The sequence below is a fragment of the Quercus robur genome, chromosome 12 (assembly GCF_932294415.1).
Source record: "Quercus robur chromosome 12, dhQueRobu3.1, whole genome shotgun sequence".
Classification (NCBI taxonomy): Eukaryota; Viridiplantae; Streptophyta; class Magnoliopsida; order Fagales; family Fagaceae; genus Quercus; species Quercus robur.
In genome coordinates, this window is record NC_065545.1 from 19,070,484 (window position 1) to 19,089,441 (window position 18,958).

Sequence of the window (18,958 nt, forward strand, 5' to 3'; positions counted from 1 at the left end):
GTTGCTAAATAGTTCAAAAAAACATGCTAATGGGCCATTTTGGCCGTGGATAAATCTATTTATACTTTTAATCCATTTATTTTTTTATTTTAAAAAAATTATCTTAAATTTTACGCCCTTTTTTAACCTTTCGAACCGGAGACGGAGATATCAAGAGGCTCTTGAAAATTTTCAATATTATATAGTGCTTTATATTATTTTAAATTTTAATTAAATATCAAATTCATACTTTGGCATATATATGGCTTCCTACCTAAAACAATAACAAAATGACATAGTTATCAAAACAAAAAAGGAAAAGAAAAAACAAAATGACATAGGCTTATGTATGGTTCTTAATTACAATACATTAAGTTTTTTTTAATCGAATTTAAATACATGAGAACATTTACAAATGAAGTGAAAACAATATTATCTCCTTTAGGGATAATTAAATTTAAATATATATAGCTATGTTTTTGAATTTAATTGATGAATCTAATGTATTGTTGTAAGATAAAAGATAGTTGTTTTGTGAAATTTTATTACAAAATTAATGACATATGATTTTAGAATTTAAAAAAAGGTCAAGTTCCATTTTGATATATCCTTAATATTTGAGTTGAAATATATCAAGAAATTGTTATTTGCATCTTTTATTTTGTTACTATTTTGTTAAAACTGAACACACTATTTTTTATTTTATTTTATTTTATGTATTAATAATTTAAATTTTAATGTATTTATTATTATTGAATGATTTTTTTTTTTGGCCCCTAAGGCAAATTCCCGATTCCATCCAGATTCAACAGTTATCAAGCCATCCTCTTCACTCTTCAAATTCAAATTTCTTCTACAAAACTTCGAGAATTTATTTAATTATTTATTTTTATTGCTGTTTTTGACAGTGTCTTCTCTTCCTCGGCAGAACACTTTCTCTTTATCAAACAGTTTTGGGGTGTCCTACATTTCCTAGTTTGCTCAATTAAAACTTTAAAACGTAGAGAAGATACTCTTACCCCCTTTTGTCTAGCCCGATTCTAAAATATGCAGGCACTGTTTTTCATTTATTCGTATATAATCCAGTTTGCATAAATATATTAACAATCGAAGTTGAAATGAAGCCAGGAAGAAAAATAAGGCAATCACAATCACACAAATCGTAACCCCAAAAATGATCTACCGAAAGTAGTAAAAAAAAAAAAAAAACCCTCAAAAGTTGAAAGTTCGAATCCGGAATCCAAGAATAAAATTGTCAAATTTTTTTTTCAAGGAAAGTGAAATTGCCATGCCATCTGCTTGCTACTGTGTGCACAAAGTAAATTGACAGTTAACACCACTTTATCTGAAATCCCAAACAAGGCAATTTCGGGGAATTAAGTGACATGTTTAATAAAATTTGACCACCGTTGCTTGTAGTTATGAAAATTATATAAGTTGTAACTTAAACATAACCCAATTTTTAATTTAGTTTGGTTTATTATTAATATTTGCAAGTCACATGAAGTGAAACTTGAGGTGACTGAGAGATTTTTAGCTCCACCAATTGGTACTTTCTAGTGTTTTATCTAGAATTTAAATTGATACCATAAGCGATTTTAATCATTAATATTTAAAGTAATTGCTTTTAGTCTCTTACATGAAATAGCCAAATTAAAAATTGATACGTCATAATTCCGTAGGAACTAAAAATAGCCACTTTAAGGAGGCGTTTGGTTTGTGTTTTCAAACAACCATTTTCAGTTTTTAAACAACATTACACGTATTTCCACAAATGTTTTCAAACAACAATTTTCAGTTTTTAAACACATGTATCAAATGAGCCTTAAGTTTGTCAAGCCTAAAAATGAGCACTTTAAACTCATAACTCAAAATTAGAGACCAATATTGTATTTTCCTTTATTGTATATATCTTCTAATTAAGCACACCTCTAATCTATGATTCTATATCATCAATATCAACGATAGTGCTACGTATAAAGACAACAATTTCATAATAAAAAAGTTCCTATATTTAATGGTTGTTAACCTTGGGCTTAACCAAAAGGTTATACTCATTGCACACAAGCTATTAACTACATCCCATTTTTTAATTAATTCATGAATTGAAGCTATGATTTCCAAATTTAAAGGTCAAAATCGTGATTTCAAATTCCAGTTATATTTAAAAAATGGAGTTTATGTAACAATTTGTGTAATAAACACAAACCATCTAATTACTGTTGATCAATTAATTCGTTGATTAAGTTATTGGGGTCTAAGAGAAGCAACTTTTCACAAAGAGTGACAACTCTTCATGAAGACGTCAAATTGCTGATACTGGGTAATAAGAAACCACACGTAGACCAGAGGAGCCAACTGTCTGGCATGTCCTAATCCATAGGTGCAAAATTAACAAAGCCGACGAAGCTTTCTGTAATCGAGTTATTTTATCCTTACCGCTCCTGCAATGGTTTGCTTACTTGACTGATATTGCCAACAACAAACCATACATAGAGATTGAAGTTATCGTACAATTTATCTTTAAATAAAACTGGATATATCTATATGTAATTGAGTTTGAGATAAAATTATCAATTAAAAAAAAAAAAAAAAAAATCTTTCTACATCTTATGCCCTCAACTCACCAAAAGAAAAGAAAATTCCTGTCTAGGGAGCCCTGTTCTCAAAGAACATAGTCCCTTGCAGATTTTCATGGAAGTAGGGTAAACCACGTCCCCAATCGGAAGGTTGATCCTACAAAATTAAGGGGAAGCAGAGAGAATATTAATTAGAACATAAAAACCACTTATGAAACTCTTTTACAATTGTAATATAAACAGGTCCTATTAGGTTGCATGAGAGTTATAAAATTCACCTGTAAATAGAAAATTTTGATTTTCTTATCACCAGCCAATAGTGCTTGATCTATTGAAGCAACTGCATCAAGAAAGTCATCCGTATGGGGCACGGGTACATTCTGGATCCTCGCTTTAAAATTGGATCGGCAATACTCCGTATCATTCCAATAAATCAGTTTGACCCCAAACTTCTTCAGTTGGAAGCTACCTCTAACTTGTATTGAGTACTCCACTACATCCCCAGCTTCCAACATGCATACAATGTCATGTAGCGGTACAGAGTGCAACCACATATTTTCCTGACTTGGGTTTACTCGACAATTCCTTTTTTCATACTGCCACTCGATGCCCTTGGTATTATTTTTGAATTTACAGATGATATCAAATCCATGAATAGCATGAAATCGGGTTGCAAATACAACACATAAAAGCCAACCTTGGATCTCTTGCTTAAACGGTGGGGGTACAACAACAAAAGATAAAATTGATCCCGTACTAATGTTGTCAAACCACTCTGGAATCTCACCCCGAGATAGGAAGCAGCTAATACTGACGGTTGCAATCAATTCCTATTACATTACATCATGAGTAGCGAGTTATGGTCCAAAATCCCAGTTCAATCAAACTAGAAATTAAAGAGAGAGAGAGAGACAGACCTCGAAAAGCTTTGTAGAACTCTCCTTTAATAGTTCAGAGTAATTTACAAATATCCATTTCAAGAACGTGGCAAATTTTTCATGTATCGCTTCTAAACCTTTTGAAAGCTGCTTTATTAGAAGTGTTCTGCATGAGCTAGATTCAAGCTTGAGTTCATCAATGAAATTTATAACAACTGATAAATGAAATCGAGCGATGTTGCATTTGACATTGTTAGAATGGGTCTCAGGAATGATCTTTGAATTCTGAGGTCCTTAACTAGTACGCCTGGTGAAAGTTGTAATCGTGGGAGTGGGAGTGGGGTCCCAGTCATTAGACCATGTCTAGCTCCGAATTGAATTCTTTCTAGAAGTCTTGCATAGTTTACGAGATCCTCCACCGCGAGATTGGTGAATCTTGAGAAAAAATCATGTTTTCTCTCTAGGGAATGCAAATGGCTGATAGTAAACATTTTCTGAATCTGTTCTCCCACCCAAAAGAAAAGTACTGAATTAACATCCCATTGAATTCAACATATCCAAACTATCCAAGCCTAGAAAGATGAAAACAAATGCTTGCATACCTTGAATTGTCTGACTCTTCTCATATACTGGAGAGCCAAACCCTCTAGTTCCCTTTCAAAGGTTGTATTCAGAACATTTACATCAACCTCTACATAATATATTACTTCCTTTGATAACTCTACATAATTTTCCAAGCCTTGAATTTTTTCAATGCATCTTTCCATTCAGTTGTGCTCATGTCGGACAAAAAAGAACCTAAAACTTTGAGTGTCAGTGGAAGCCCCCTAGCATAATATATTACTTCCTTTGATAACTCTACATAATTTTCCTTAGGTTCGTCTTTCCCAAATGCATGCCAACTCAAGAGCTGAATTGACTCATGGTAATCCAGTGCTAGTGGCGTATATATTTCATTAATCTCATCCAATTTGAGTATAGACTTATCTCTTGTTGTAATGATAATTATACTACCTGGTTGAAAATGACCACGCATAATAGCCAGTTTATCTCATTGGTCCTAGTGATCCACATCATCAAGAACAACAAGAACCCTTTTACACCATGCTCTATTTTTTATTACGGTAGTTCCTTTATCAACAACTTCCACTTTACTATTGTCATTTACATGGACGCTGGAGAGAATCTGGTTCTGTAAATAAATCAAACCTTGTGATTGCTTAGCAATTTCTCCTACATTTTCAAGAAAGTAACTTGATTCGAACCTTCTTTGTAGTTGGTTATAGATAGCTTTGGCAGTTGTTGTTTTACCAATGCCGCCAATCCTCCAAATCCCAACCATACAAACATCACTGGAATGTTTGTTTAATAACTTATTGAGTTCCTGCATTCGAGACTCAATTCCAACTGGGTGGGATGCAACCGTAAGGTGTGCGAACTCATTTAGTTTGCCGGAAATGTCTTCAATAATTTTCCGTATAAATTTTGACTCAAAACTGCCAGTTGTATCCGCAGTAAAAATATAAATCAGTGATAATGTAATATAAGATAAAATTAACCTCGAAAATTATAGCAAAATCCCGCGAAAATATAATTGATTCCGTACATGTATTTTTTCGGATAAAATGAATAAACTACTTCAAAAGTGATAGTAGTAGCCAATATCAGAAGAGAGGAATTTCCCATTGGAAACTCCAGTGATACAGTTCTACATCTATATTCTATAATAATGGAGTAGAGCCACAAACAATTTTACGAAGTTTCTATAAACTGCCGATGTGGAATGGCCCTTAGAAAAAATGAAATGCACATCATATATTAGAACTAAAATTTCATTAAATGCACTCTCTCTCAAAAAAAAAAAAAAAAATATATATATATATATATATATATATTAAATGGCTTTCTAAAAAATAAAATAAAATAAAATCAACTATCTCCCTTCCTTCCCCTTTTGCAGTTTTCTTTTTTATGAATACAGAGGGATATCAGATTTAGCTTCATTAAAAATTGCTGCACTACACAGAAACTCCTAAAGCCAAACGAAATATATTTTTAAGGCTTGTTTGGTTAAAAGAGTGGTAAAGTGAAAGTATAGGACGAGGATAGAAAAGTGAGAGGATAAATTATTTTTTAGATTTTCATCCTATGCTTGGTTTGAGAGTAAAAAATAGTAGAGAAATAGAAAATATAATTTATATAAATTTACTTATAAGTTTTTAATAGATAAAAGAAATAACAGATTAAAAAAAACAAATGAATAAAAAAATAAAAACACCAAAAGTGTAAAGAGATGGACGAAAAAAAGCTAAAGAAGGAAATTTATAAAAAAGAAAGAAAAAGAAAACGACAAAAATAATTAAAGGAGATTAAAAAAAGGGACAAAAAAACTAAAAAAGGAAATTTATAAAAAAAGAAACAGATGACACGTAATAAAAAGTCAACGTGTAAAAAAAATTGACAAAACGGAGAAAAAAAAAAAAAAAAAAGCAGGAAAGCAAAGAAAAAGAGACTGTGAACAGTAGCAGAGTTTTTTTTTTTTTTGGGTTCCAAACATTCTCTCTTTTGATTTCTCTTTACTTTGAAGAGAAAAATTTTTGGTGAGCGAAAACACCCAGATTTACCAATTATTTTTCTTTCTCCTCCCTCACCTTTCTAAACACATTCTAAAAAGATTTTGCATCTTATTTTCTCTTCAAAATTTTTCATCCAACCCATATCACCTTCAAACAAATCCACCCTAAAGTTTCAAAGAAAATGGCCTTCTGGCCCACCGACCCAAAACACCACCGTAGCCGTACGGTCCATAGTCTCACAAACCCCCCATACTTAACGTCTTTGAAAAACACGTTGATGCTATTAAAAACACAAAAAGCCAAAGAAAATTACCAATGATGGGAGGGAGAGAGATGGGCGTGTAAGCCAACAAAAAATTGTGGATTATTTGATTGGCAGTTCAATTTATAAAAAAATATATTTTTACTTAATTCATATCAATTTTTTTTTAAAGAATTTTATAAAATTGTTTACTGCTCTAATAATAATAGATTGAGCAAGAAAATGAATTACCGATTTTCATCATCTTTCGAGTCCCACCCGGACAAGTTTGCAGCCTCAGTCAAAGCATCTCTCCACCTCTTCACCTCGTCTACCTCAAAACACCCCTCATGACTGACAAACGCTTTTTCCAAACTCCCCTTTTGACTTTGAATGTGGGAAGGACTAACCTCGTAGAAAACGGGCAGCACAATTTGTTGCAAGTTTTGTTTGCATTCCATTATCTTCGCCAGCTCTCTGAGACACCATTCCGAATCAGCGTAGTTTTCTGAGAACACTATAACGGCAATCCTGGACTTCTGAATTGCCTTCTCAAGCTCGGTCCAGATATCTTTCCCTCTCTCAAGCTTTCTGTTATCGTCAAAGCTGTGAATCCCGCTCCGGTCCAACGCAGCAAAGAGGTGATCGGTAAACTTGTAGCGGGTATCTTTGCCACGGAAACTAACAAAGACATCGTAACTCCATGTTTGGTTGGATGAGGATGAGGATGGGGATGAAGAAGAAGAACAGGTTTCTTGGGCCATGATGGATGAAAGCATAGCAAATTGACAAAAATCAGTGCACCGTGTTTGGGGGACATATAATACTTGTATAGCCTATAGACTTGGTGGGTGATCTTATATTTATGTGATTGCAGCAAAGAGGAGAGGAAGGAGGAAATGATGGAAAGGGGTTGGAAAAAATGGGGCAGTGAAGACTGAGTTGTCTGAGGCTTCCTGTGCAGGCGTGGACTCTTTCACTATTGGCGTTGCAGCTAACGCGTCTGCTTTTCTTTATTTTGTCGGGTCTTAAATTTTTTTTTTCCGTTTCAAAGAATGACATTGCATTTGTGGACATTTACGAAAATGCCATGCTTGTGTAATTAATTAGTGATTCAGAATAAGTGATAGTACCCTGTACCTACTACCTAATTTATACTTAGCATAGTTTGTTCCCTCTTTGCCCTTTTCTTCCTTTTCTTTTGCCAATAAAATTACATTAATGAAATATTTTTAAAAATAAATTAAATCAATAATTACCTTTTGCTTAAGAGCATAAGCACCCGAAAATACTATCTCCTCTCATTTTACCATTCTAAAAAGTTACTTTATCAAATATACCATACTATTTTACAACACACCTAATATTCCAAAATTCTATTTTTTCCCCATTTTATTTAAATATTCTATTTTATTCTTTTTTTACTATTTCTCTCTCTTTTTCTCTTTTCCTTTTTGTCTCTCTCCCTTAACCTCTAGCACAAGAACAGATAAGAAAAAAAAAAAAAAAAACCAGTAAGGTCTCTCTAGGTCTAAAACATCACCACCACCGTAACCCTCACGACAAAACCACACCATAACTCCCACGGTAAAACCACCACATCAGCCACCTACTGATCTAAACAAACCTAATCAGCACCCATAGCACGCCACAGAGAGATTGGCTCCATCGCAAAGGCTCTGCATGCCATGGAGAGATTGGCTCGTGTCGCTCCAAGCATCGGCGATCTGCACGGACTCAATGGCGGTGACGGACCGAAATCCACGTCTGGTTTTTGAACCTTGCATTGGAGACTTGACACCAGAGATTTCCACACAGATGTTGCGCTCACCGTCCCGGTTGTCTCGGTTGAGTTCGTATCTAAGAAAGTGTGATAGAGAAAGTGTGAGCTCCGATCCGGCGTGAGCTCCGATCTGGTGCATGATGCCCAACGCCATGTAGTATCTGAGAAAGTGTGATAAAGAAGAGGGAAAAAGAGAGGAAAGGGAGTGAGAGACAGAGAAAGACAGAGAGAGATGAGAGATGAGAGAGAAAAGTATGAATAAAATATTAATATTATTTTTGGCATAGTGCTACAGTGCCATCTTACATGTAAGATGGCATTGTAGCACTATGTAAGATGGCATTGTAGCACTATGCCAAAATTTTTTTGCACTTTCCCACTTTTAGCCTTCCAGCTGCTGAGCATATTTTGGGCCTAAATGCCAAATGCTGCTTACATTTGACATTTCCAAGGCTGGCTGGGGAGGCTCTAAGTTTTGGTTTTTGATATTCGTTGCTACTCCAGATTCCATTCTATATTTCAAATAAGATATTTTATAAATTTGAATGTTAATCCAATGCCACATTATTTAAAACTAGTGTGTAGCTTCGCATGGGTGCAATTAAAAATAATCACAATTATACGGTTCAATTATACATTTTTTTTAAGGAGAAGTTTCAAATTATATATAATATTAGTTTACTTTTTTTTTTAAACCATACATTTCTAAAATATATTCTGATTTTTCTATATATATATATATATATATATAATATTTAGAATTTATTTAGTTTTAGATTCTTCAATTTTTACCCCCAGTAATTCATTTGCCACAAAAATTAAAAATTTAGATGGACATATGGTGGAAAATTGGACTCCAATTTAAAATCTAATTGAATTTGGACTATTTGATTTTTACACTCAATAAATTACTTGGCATAAAATTAAAAATTAAAGAGGACACGTGGTGTAAAAATTGAGAATCCAATTAAATTTTAATTGTATTTTCTCTAAACTTTGGCTATTAATATATATATAGATTATGTGGTAGTAAATACATGGTCAAATCCAACAAAAATAAAATCTTAATATTGAAATGGAAGAGAATTTCATTTTAAGAGCGTTTTTCTTTCTTTTTACTATTTCTATTTTCTTAAGATCTGTCATTCATGCCTCAAAAAGTTGTACTAAATAGTCTGCCTAAAATAATAGCATACGTATTGATATTGTATAAACTTAGTGAAAGTTCAAATATGTGTATAAACACCCTTGAACGTTTAGACCTCCAATTTTATAAATTAACCAATTCAAGCCTTATGTCAAACAACTAGTGTGCGGAAAATGAACATAAGCTATAATATAGAATAAGAAAAACTATCTAAGCCAAATTAAAATCACAACCCACAACAGATAATAAAAGGCGAAGATAAAAGGGAAGGAAGATGCAAACACAAAGACAACACGCGATGTGTTATCGAAGAGGAAACCGAAACCCTTGGCGTAAAACCTCTCCACCGCCCTCCTAGCGGTAAACAATCCACTAGAAAATGTAGTTGGGATACATGGACAGCAATAGACCCTCCAAGCCTAATCTACCCAGTGCACCTAAGCCCTCTAAGTTTCTTGCTTCAACGAGGTTGCGCCGAACTTTTTTCTTTTTTAGCTTCCCGGATTCCGCTACTAGACCGTAGCATCAACCAAGAATGGAGAGGAAACTCAAGGGTGACATTGACTTGATTTTTAAAGTTAATAGATTAAATAAACGTAGTTAATAGTTGATAGACTCATCCATGTTTTGGCCTAATTGTAAAGAGAGATTATTATAGAACAAATGTTATAAGTTTCAAATTCTATTGAATCTATAAAAAAGAAAATAGTAGAAAGACCAAATTAAACTTTGTTCAATACTTAGAGTGACCAAATTAGTAATTTAATTATTTGTTTATATGTGCTTAACCAAATAGGTCAAGTTCAAATATAATAATATACTTATTACTAGTTCAAGAATATATATGTGTGTGTGCGAGCGCGCTCTTTTTACTAACTTCGTATATAAAAATCTGTTGAGGTCTAAAAAAGCACAGTAAAATAAGCCCAAGAAAGAATAAGCTAAAGCCCAAGAAAGAGTGAGTTAAGCCCAGAAGAAAAATAGACCAAGTCCAAAGGGATTATACAAAAGGCCCTGAGGATCCCGAAGCCCAGAAAAGGAAAAGCAACCAAAAAAGAAAAAGAGAGAACATCACAGCAAAGTATAAGGCGCAAGGATCCTCGGGCACCATCAATGAGCGCGAAGAAACAAAAAAAAACCAGGACAGATCGATAGAAAGAAAAACAAGAAAAAAACAAAAGGACGCAAGCGACCCTTCATGGCACAGACAGAAAAGGCGTCGGGGAACCAAAACAAGGAAGAAGAATGTTAACAAAACGATTTCAAAAGAGCAGAATAGGATTCCGCCCAAATAGGAAAGAAACGGAGAAGTAAAAGACACCAGAAGTGAGGATGCCGAGAAGGGCATACCTCAGCACATCCCAAAGAGGATGGCCAACCAGAAACTTTCGAAGGAATCAGAACCAAGAGAAGGAAAGAATGAGAGAAAACGGAAAAGGGGACTTACCAAGATGATGAGGACAGAACATACTCTGTTTACAAAAGACCAAAACAGGGGAACCAACGGTTCCCCAAGACGCCCAGAAAACTCCACTATAAAAGGAGAGGATGGGTTGTGAAGAAAAGCAGCGAGAAAAAAAGGAAAGAAACACAATAGAAAGAAGAGATTCTCTAGAAAATTATCAGAAAGTTTAGGCAGAAAGAAAATACCAAGGGAAAACAAATACTGCTTCCCGATATCCTGTAAAAGCAACTATGGCACATACTCGGATCCAACGAGAATCAAACTTCGCAAGTTTTGAAGGCTGAAATAGCCATTCAAGGCTGCAATTTTTGAGCTTGATTGGACCTTGTATCACGTCCTAGTAAGCTTGCTGTGATCGAATAGATAATGCTTTGATTAAATATTGTTCCCAGGATCCCCACAGTACTTCTCTTTTATTGTCTTGCTAATCCTGCTTTTCTTTTTTTCTGAGCTTACGTTGTTAATTTCTGGCACTCCTCGATATCCTTGTTTGTCATTTTTGTGTGTTGTCACAGAGTATTCTCTGCATTCACTTGATTCTTAAACAGCCATTTAGCTGCGGTGAGTCAAGGCCCAGTCCACCAAATCCTTTCTTTTCATTCAGGTCCGGGATCCTTGGGCCTGAGTATCCCGAGAAAAAAGCACTCTCACATTTTGGCGACTCCACTGGGGACTGGGCAAAGAAGAAGGAAGAAACAATCCCTTCGCAGAGAATGCCTCCAAGACAAAGAAACAGCAAAGGAACTAACGTGCCACCTACGGCTTCCGAGCCTGTAGGAGAAAACGAGGAAGTCTCCAGACAAGGAGGTGAGATACCCTTGGTAGAACAGGAGGTTGTGTCAGAACAAAGACACGCAAGACAGGAACCAGACCTAATGGCCAGGATGACAGCAATGTTAAAGGATTTGGAGCAAGAAGTTCGTCTTCTCAAAGAAGGCAGGACACAGGAAGTCAGAGACAACATTCCCCCTACTGGCCACCAAGATGGGACCCAGCCAGAAGGAGGGTCAGCGGTAGGAGGAAGAGCCAACCCTCAGTATTTGACACTGGCAGACGTCAATGCCCTCTTGGAGCAAGAAAGGGAAAAACTCTCAGGGATCCCCAAGCAATTCTCTCGGGATCCCCCGTTCCCTCCAGAACTCCTTGGCAAACCATATCCTAAGGGATACGAACCCCCAAAGTTCCATCCTTTTGATGGGAGGAATGGAAGTGCCGTGGAACATGTGAGCAGGTTTGTCCACACTATGGGCCCTTATGCAGGAGATAAAGAATTATGTCTAAGGGAATTTGCCAAATCTTTGGTAGATAGGGCATACACCTGGTACACCACGCTGAGACCCGGGTCCATCAAGACCTGGGATGAGATGATGGAAAAATTCTGCGCCAAATATTACCCTGGTGAAGACAAAATTACTTTCCAGAACCTGCAGATGGTGAGGCAGAGACCTGGAGAAGATCCTGTTCAGTTTATTAAAAGATTCGAAGATGTGTCTCTAGACTGCTATGGAGACCATGAAGAAAAGGAGCTCGTGGAAACCTGTATAGCCAACATGCTTTTTGATTACAGGCTCAACCTTGAAAATTTATGTATCACACAGTTTGCTGACCTGCTACAGAGAACCAGAAGGACAGCGTAAACTATGAGAACAAAAAGGCTGCCCGCATCCCAAGCTATGACAGCATCAGCAGGAGAGAAAAGGAAGAGGCCAAATGGGAAGGTGTTTGAGGAACCGCCAGTGATCCCATGCACAGCTGAGGAGCTAAGCCATGTCCTAGACAAATGGATTGGAGATGGGGTTGTCAGGCCATTCACTGTGTCCAGGCCGCCAACCGAGGAAGAAAGGAAGAATCCTTTATTTTGCAGAATCCATAATTATGTGAAGCACTCCACTAAGGACTGCTGGACCCTTCGCAGGCTCTTCCACAAAAAGTTGAGGGAAGGAACCTTGGAACTCACTCAGAAGGAACCAGAAGTGCAGAGGAACCCCTTACCTAACCACAAAGGAAAAGGGGTGGTAGCAGTAGTAATACATGGGAACCCAGCAGAGGCAGGAGAATCTGAAGGATCCTTCCACCCGAGTACAGTCAAGACCCTCCAGAAGAATCCTAAGTTCAGGTCACTATTCAATCAACTAGGATTCGGACCAGAAGCAAGAAGAGTAGCCACAGAGTCTCTCATGAGTATAGCAGCAGATTCAGGGATGGAATGTTTTACAGCTGAGTCACATGCTAGTCGAGCTTTCCTGGAGACAACCAATGCAATAACTTTCACTGATGAGGATATGGAGATTGAGCACCCAGACCACCGTAGACCCCTTTATCTAATGGCCACCATAAATGGCGTTCAAGTCAGGAGAGCACTGGTGGATACAGGGGCGTCACTCAATCTCATAGCCTTAAGTACCTTGGAAGCTGTTGGCTTAGCTGACAGAAGGATCCTGGGGACCCCCATGGAAATAACAGGATTTGGAGGATCGGTGGAAGCAACAGAAGGATACGTGCAGCTAGCCTTAAGAGTAGGGCCAATAGTAGCTTTGACAAGGTTTCATGTGATTAATGCAGAAGTTTCTTATCACGTGCTGCTGGGACGCCCGTGGCTTCATAAACATCGCCTTATTCCATCCACGTTCCATCAATGCATTAAAGGGAGACTGAATGGGAGGCCCATAAGGATCCCTGCCAATCATAATCCTTTCAGCCAGGGAGAAGTGAACTTTGCAGAAACAATGTTTTATGATGAGTTGGAGCCAGATGATGAGAACCCCACCCCAGGGACCCCGGGGGCACCTATCCTAGAAGAAGAAGAAGGAGGAAGGGGCACCCGTGACCTGAGAAACCTTTTAGAAAGAAAAAGACAGAAGAGGGAGCCCAGCTCTTCAGGATCCCGAGAATGTGTGGTGGTGCGGGAACCTGGGGGAAGGCTAATTTATCGTTTGTGAAGGTGCGCGGGACCCGAATGCATTGTCCAGGAAGGTCCCGGACCACCAAGCTGCATGATGGCCCAAGAAGAAATCCCAGAAGAACCAGTTAAGGAGGCCCAGATTCAGCCCGAGGAAGAACTGAAGGAAGTAGACCTGGGAACAGAACCAGGATCCCGGAAACCTGTTTTCATTAGCAGTCAATTGGTGGCTCAAGAAAGAGAACAACTGGTAGCCTTACTTCAAAAATACAGAGATGTGTTTGCATGGACTTATGATGAGATGCCTGGTCTAGACCCGGAGTTGGTAGTCCATTCTCTTAATGTGGAACCAGGGGTGAGGCCAGTAGTCCAACCAGCCAGGGTCTTCCACACTGAGGTAGAAGCTCAAATAGTCCAAGAAGTCAAGAAATTACTAGCAGCTGGTTTTATCAAACCCATCCAACACCCAAAATGGCTGTCCAACATTGTACCTGTGAAGAAGAAGAATGGTCAAATCCGCTGCTGTGTAGACTTTCGCAACTTGAACAAGGCATGTCCTAAAGATGAGTTCCCCTTGCCCAATATCGATCTCCTTGTAGATTCAGCTGCAGGAAACTCAATGTTCTCATTTATGGATGGGTACAGTGGGTACAATCAAATTCGCATGGCAACCAAAGATGCAGAAAAGACGGCATTCAGAACTCCGATTGGGAACTTTTACTACACTGTAATGCCCTTTGGCCTCAAGAATGCGGGGGCTACGTATCAACGGACCATGACAGCCATTTTCCATGACATGATGCATGAGGAGATGGAGGATTATGTAGATGATATTGTGGTCAAGTCAAAAACCAGAACAGGACATTTCCAAGTACTTGAGCAAGTCTTTGAAAGATGCAGGAAATACAAGTTACGTATGAACCCCATGAAGTGCGCCTTTGGAGTGTCTGCTGGAAAGTTCCTTGGGTTCCTGGTACATCACAAAGGCATAAGCGTGGATCCAGCCAAGGCCACAGCTATTGCCACGATGAGAAGACCAACTACTGTTAGAGAACTCAAAAGCTTCCTGGGAAGGGTCTCCTATATCAGGAGGTTTGTGCCTGGTTTAGCCTCAGCTACGGCAGGCTTATCAAAATTACTGAAAAAGGGAAATGAATTCACCTGGGGAACAGAGCAGCAGGAAGCTTTTCAAAGAATTCAAAGCATTATGAACCATCTGCCCACCCTCCAGGCACCAGTACGTGGGCGACCTCTGTTGCTATACTTAGCATCGAACTCTCAGGCAATAGGAGCTTTACTGGCACAAGAAGATGACCAAGGAAATGAGCAGCCCATATACTATGTAAGCAGAACACTCAAGGATACCGAAACCAGGTACCCCAGAATAGAGAAAGCCTGCCTAGTAATCGTTTATGCATCCCAAAGATTGAAGAGGTACTTCTCAGCTCACCAAATCCTCTTGGTAACCAAGTCACACCCCATAAAAGCACTACTGCACCAGCCCCTCCTCACGGGAAGGATGGCACAATGGCTAGTATTGCTCTCACAATATGATATAGGCACAAGAACTCCCAAGGCTGTAAAGAGCCAGGCCATAGCAGATTTGCTAGCCCAATTCCCAGGGAAGGAAGAAGGCCCGCTCAGCGAAGAAATCCCTGGTGAGGTAGCAGTGATGGAGATCCCAGGAAAGAAATGGACCATGAGGTTCGACGGGTCAGCTACAGCAACTTCAAATGGGGTAGGAATTGTGCTAAGCTGTGAAAATGGGGATGTCATGCCCCTGTCTTTTAAGCTTGGTTTCTCGTGTTCTAATAATGCAGCTGAGTATGAGGCGTACTTGACCGGGTTGGCTATAGCACTCAGCATAGGAGTGAGACACATGAGAGTGCTGGGAGATTCTAATCTTGTAGTCTCCCAAGTGAAAGGTGACTTTGCATTACGGGAACAAAGCTTAGCAGCCTACAGGACTTGGGCACAAAGACTGGAAATGGAATTTCAAACCTTCAGCATAGAATACACTCAAAGGAGCGAAAACAGGTTCGCAGATGCTCTCGCCACCCTGGGATCCCAAATACCATTTGATGAGAAAGATACACTGATAAGAATAGGAAGGCAGGAACATTCTATTGTGAGGATCTTCCAAGGAATGTACCCAGGGGAATCCAAGCAGTGGGACTGGAGGGACGAAGTCAAAGAAAGGATGAAAGAAGTAAATCCTAGGGGGAGCATCAAAGAGCTAATGGATTACGCTTAGATAGAAGGAGAATTGTACAGAAGACTGCCAGGAGGAATACTGTCCAGATGTATCACCGAGAAGGAAGGGAAGTTGAAATTAGAAGAATTACACGCCCAAACATGTGGAGTTGCAGAAAAAGTCAGCCTATACAGGAGGATGCAACGCATGGGGTACTACTGGCCAGACATGGACAAGGAAGCAGCAGTCATACAGGGGAAATGTAAAGAATGTCGTTTGGCAATCGATAAAGAAGAAAGCTACGCTGTGTTTGTTATGGAAGATTGGCGGGTTCCTTTCATAGGATACCTGGCTCAGGGTATCCTGCCAACCGACAAGGAGCCGGCCCATAAGCTCAAGAAACTGGCGTGCAGGTATTTCTTGCAGAATAATATTTTGTTCAAAAAAGGATACCACGGGGATCCCCTCAGGTGCCTGGGACCAAAGGAAGCCAGAGAAGTACACTCTGGAGATTGCGGAAGTCACCCAGGAAAGAGAAGGCTGCACAAGCAGTTACTGTTGTTGGGGTATTACTGGCCAACGATGAAAAGAGACTCTGAGGAGCTGGTCAGAACATGTCATGCTTGCCAAGTCCTAGGAGATGCGATTCACACTCACCCAAATGTCCTACAGGATATGACGACACCATGGCCTTTTCATACTTGGGGGTTCGATCTCATAGGGCCCATAAATCCTCCATCCAATGGTTACATATGGATCCTGGCAGCCACGGAGTACTTTACAAAATGGGTAGAGGCCATCCCTTTGAAAAAAGCTACTGGAGCAGCTGTAGCAAATTTCATTCGAGACCACATCATCACAAGATTCGGGATCCCCAGAAGATTGATCAGCGATAATGGAACCCCATTCATAAACAAAGATGTGAAGGGATTAACTGAAGCATACCACATCAAGCAGGGAAGATCTACCCCATACTACCCACAAGGAAACGGCCAAGCTGAAGCTACTAACAGGGTAATATTAAAAATCCTTAAGAAAATGAAGCATGAGTATGGAGGAAAATGGAGTGACCATTTGGCAGATGTGCTTTGGGCATGTAGGAGCTCTGTAAAGACAGCCACGGGATTCTCCCCATTCTCCCTGGTTTATGGAACCGAGGCCATCAGCCCTGTGGAGTTAATCATTCCTACACCAAGGGTAGTTCTTGAGGAAAATCAGGGAGAAAGTGACGACGCAAGCAATGAAAAGAGATTAGTAGATCTGGAAGGAGTAGAAGAAGAAAGGGAACTGGCCAAGAAAAGAAGCCAAAGATACCAGCAAAGAATGACCAGAGCATATGCACAAGCAGTACGCCCAAGAGTGTTCACCAAAGGGCAACTAGTGCTAAGGATGGCGGAGCACGTGAGGAGGAACCTGCCAGGGCCTTCCAAGTTCACCCCAAAATGGGAAGGACCCTACATCATCAACACAGCTCATGAAAGTGGATATTATTACCTTGCCAAAGAAGATGGAACAGTCCTGACAGAACCCATAAATGGGAAGTGGCTGAAGCAATATTATGCATGAGGACAAGGGGATCCCCAGTACCTCAGGGTCCTTTCACCAACTTCACTATCTGCTAAGTTCCTTTTATTTTGTCTTTTTATTTTTTTTTAGCCTTTATCAAAATTCTAGCCTAAGATAATTTTGTTCAGGAACATGTGATAGATTGACACTTTGTGGTCAATGCTGCACCAAAAGACTTTTGCTTTGTTCCAAAAAAAAAATGATTATGTTTTAACGAAATTCCTGTTTCTTCAAAGTTTAAATTTTCTTATTGCAAAGACCAAATTTGGATAAATTTAAGGAAGGATACCTGAGTCAAAAAAAAAAGAGGAGAATATGTAATACCCCTTTTTACATATGGCCCAGGATCCACCACACAAATAATTTCGGATATCCCACAAACAGTCCCAAGTGCATAGGTCTAGGATCACAGAATAAAAGAAAATATCTAGGATACCTAGCCTAGCACTTGGCAAAAGGGGAACCTGTCAAAGTTCATGAACTGGGACCGTATCTAAAAAAAAAAACATACATAGAGAAGGATACTAGTGTACCCAGCTCAGTACTTGCACAATAAGTCACCAAGTACCTGGACCAGAACTTACAGTGAAACCTGTGAAAACCATGGTCCAGGACTCAGGAAAGAAAAGAATCACAAGAAAGTAAAGACAATATATATACATCCAAGGAAAAAGGCAGATTCACATACCAAGAAATAAGAAGCAGTTTTGAAGCACAAAAGAGAAAGAGCAGAGCAATGTTTAAAAAAAATTATACAACCCCAAATTGTTCATATAAAAAAAAAACTAAGGAATGAGGCCGGCCAACAGAGAAGCATCTGGAGAAATAGCAGGAACAGCCAAAGAAGAAAGGATCCTCTGCCGCTTGACTTTCAAATCTTGTAGAACTTTGTGAGCATGAGCCAAAGCTTTCTCAGCAACAGCTATCTCAGTGTCTATACTCTTGAATGATTGCCTTTGAAACAGCATATGAGCCAGCAGACGCAAGTGATCCAGCAGGAAAGACAAATTAAACTTGGCCTCTAGAAGATCCTGCACCACCCCTCTCCATTCCAGAAGCTTTTCTTCAGACAACGAATCAACGGAGGAATTCTTTAGAGAAATCAACACAGCACACAGCAACTCCATCAAAATATTGCCTAGAAAAATGCCTCCCCTGAAGCCACTGGTAAAATCCCCGTGACTCTTGAGCAGGCTCTCTAGCAGTGGCAAGCCCTCCACAGGAACAGAGAAGCGCAGGAAGCTGCCATAAGAAGACCCAAAGACATGAAAGTGGCTGGCAGGAAGACTGTTGAATTCCAAAAGATCGAAGCGAGCCAGGAAAGAAGAAAGCTTTGAATCAAGATCTGAGGCAGCCACCTTCGAGGCATCCCCCATCACCGCGTCACCACTTGTAGAAACCTGAGGACTTGCAGCCTGTTGCTCTGGATGAAGATCAGCAACTTCAACAGGTCTCACAATTCCTTCAGGGATAGCAGGCTCAGAACCTGCAAAGCCTGTATCAATATTCAAAAAAAAAAAAGAGAAGAAAAAGAAAAGGAAGAACAGATTTAGAAGAAACAAACCGGTTCCAGTTTCTTGAGGCAGAACCTCTTCTTCCTGATCTCCTGACGTCCCCGAGGATTCTGGGAAAGAACATAAGGCAAGTTGAA

General features: G+C 39.0%; 2 protein-coding genes across 2 annotated transcripts; both read right to left on the reverse strand.

The window, feature by feature from the left end:
* Positions 1-2,484: 2,484 nt before the first annotated feature.
* Positions 2,485-4,472, reverse strand: LOC126708234 (uncharacterized). Its single transcript, XM_050408035.1, has 5 exons — positions 4,281-4,472; positions 4,039-4,090; positions 3,476-3,729; positions 2,837-3,388; positions 2,485-2,715 (listed from the first exon to the last, which is right to left on the reverse strand). The coding sequence occupies exons 1-5, from the start codon at positions 4,470-4,472 to the stop codon at positions 2,629-2,631; spliced, it is 1,137 nt and encodes a 378-aa protein (XP_050263992.1). The 3' UTR covers positions 2,485-2,628.
* On the reverse strand, positions 4,186-7,175 carry LOC126709987 (disease resistance protein RPV1-like). The gene is made up of 2 exons (XM_050410367.1): positions 6,506-7,175; positions 4,186-4,932 (listed from the first exon to the last, which is right to left on the reverse strand). The coding sequence occupies exons 1-2, from the start codon at positions 7,030-7,032 to the stop codon at positions 4,497-4,499; spliced, it is 963 nt and encodes a 320-aa protein (XP_050266324.1). The 5' UTR covers positions 7,033-7,175; the 3' UTR covers positions 4,186-4,496.
* Positions 7,176-18,958: the final 11,783 nt, after the last annotated feature.

Bases quoted from the DNA above. Each gene is read 5' to 3' on its own strand.
- LOC126708234 (XM_050408035.1), bottom strand. From the start codon at position 4,472: ATGCGTGGTCATTTTCAACCAGGTAGTATAATTATCATTACAACAAGA. The intron at 3,730-4,038 runs GTATGCAAGCAT...GTACTAGTTAAG, and splicing joins GAAGAGTCAGACAATTCAAG to GACCTCAGAATTCAAAGATC. The intron at 3,389-3,475 runs GTCTGTCTCTCT...GTAATGTAATAG, and splicing joins GTTCTACAAAGCTTTTCGAG to GAATTGATTGCAACCGTCAG.
- LOC126709987 (XM_050410367.1), bottom strand. From the start codon at position 7,032: ATGCTTTCATCCATCATGGCCCAAGAAACCTGTTCTTCTTCTTCATCC. The intron at 4,933-6,505 runs GTAATTCATTTT...TACAACTGGCAG, and splicing joins TCGAAAGATGATGAAAATCG to TTTTGAGTCAAAATTTATAC.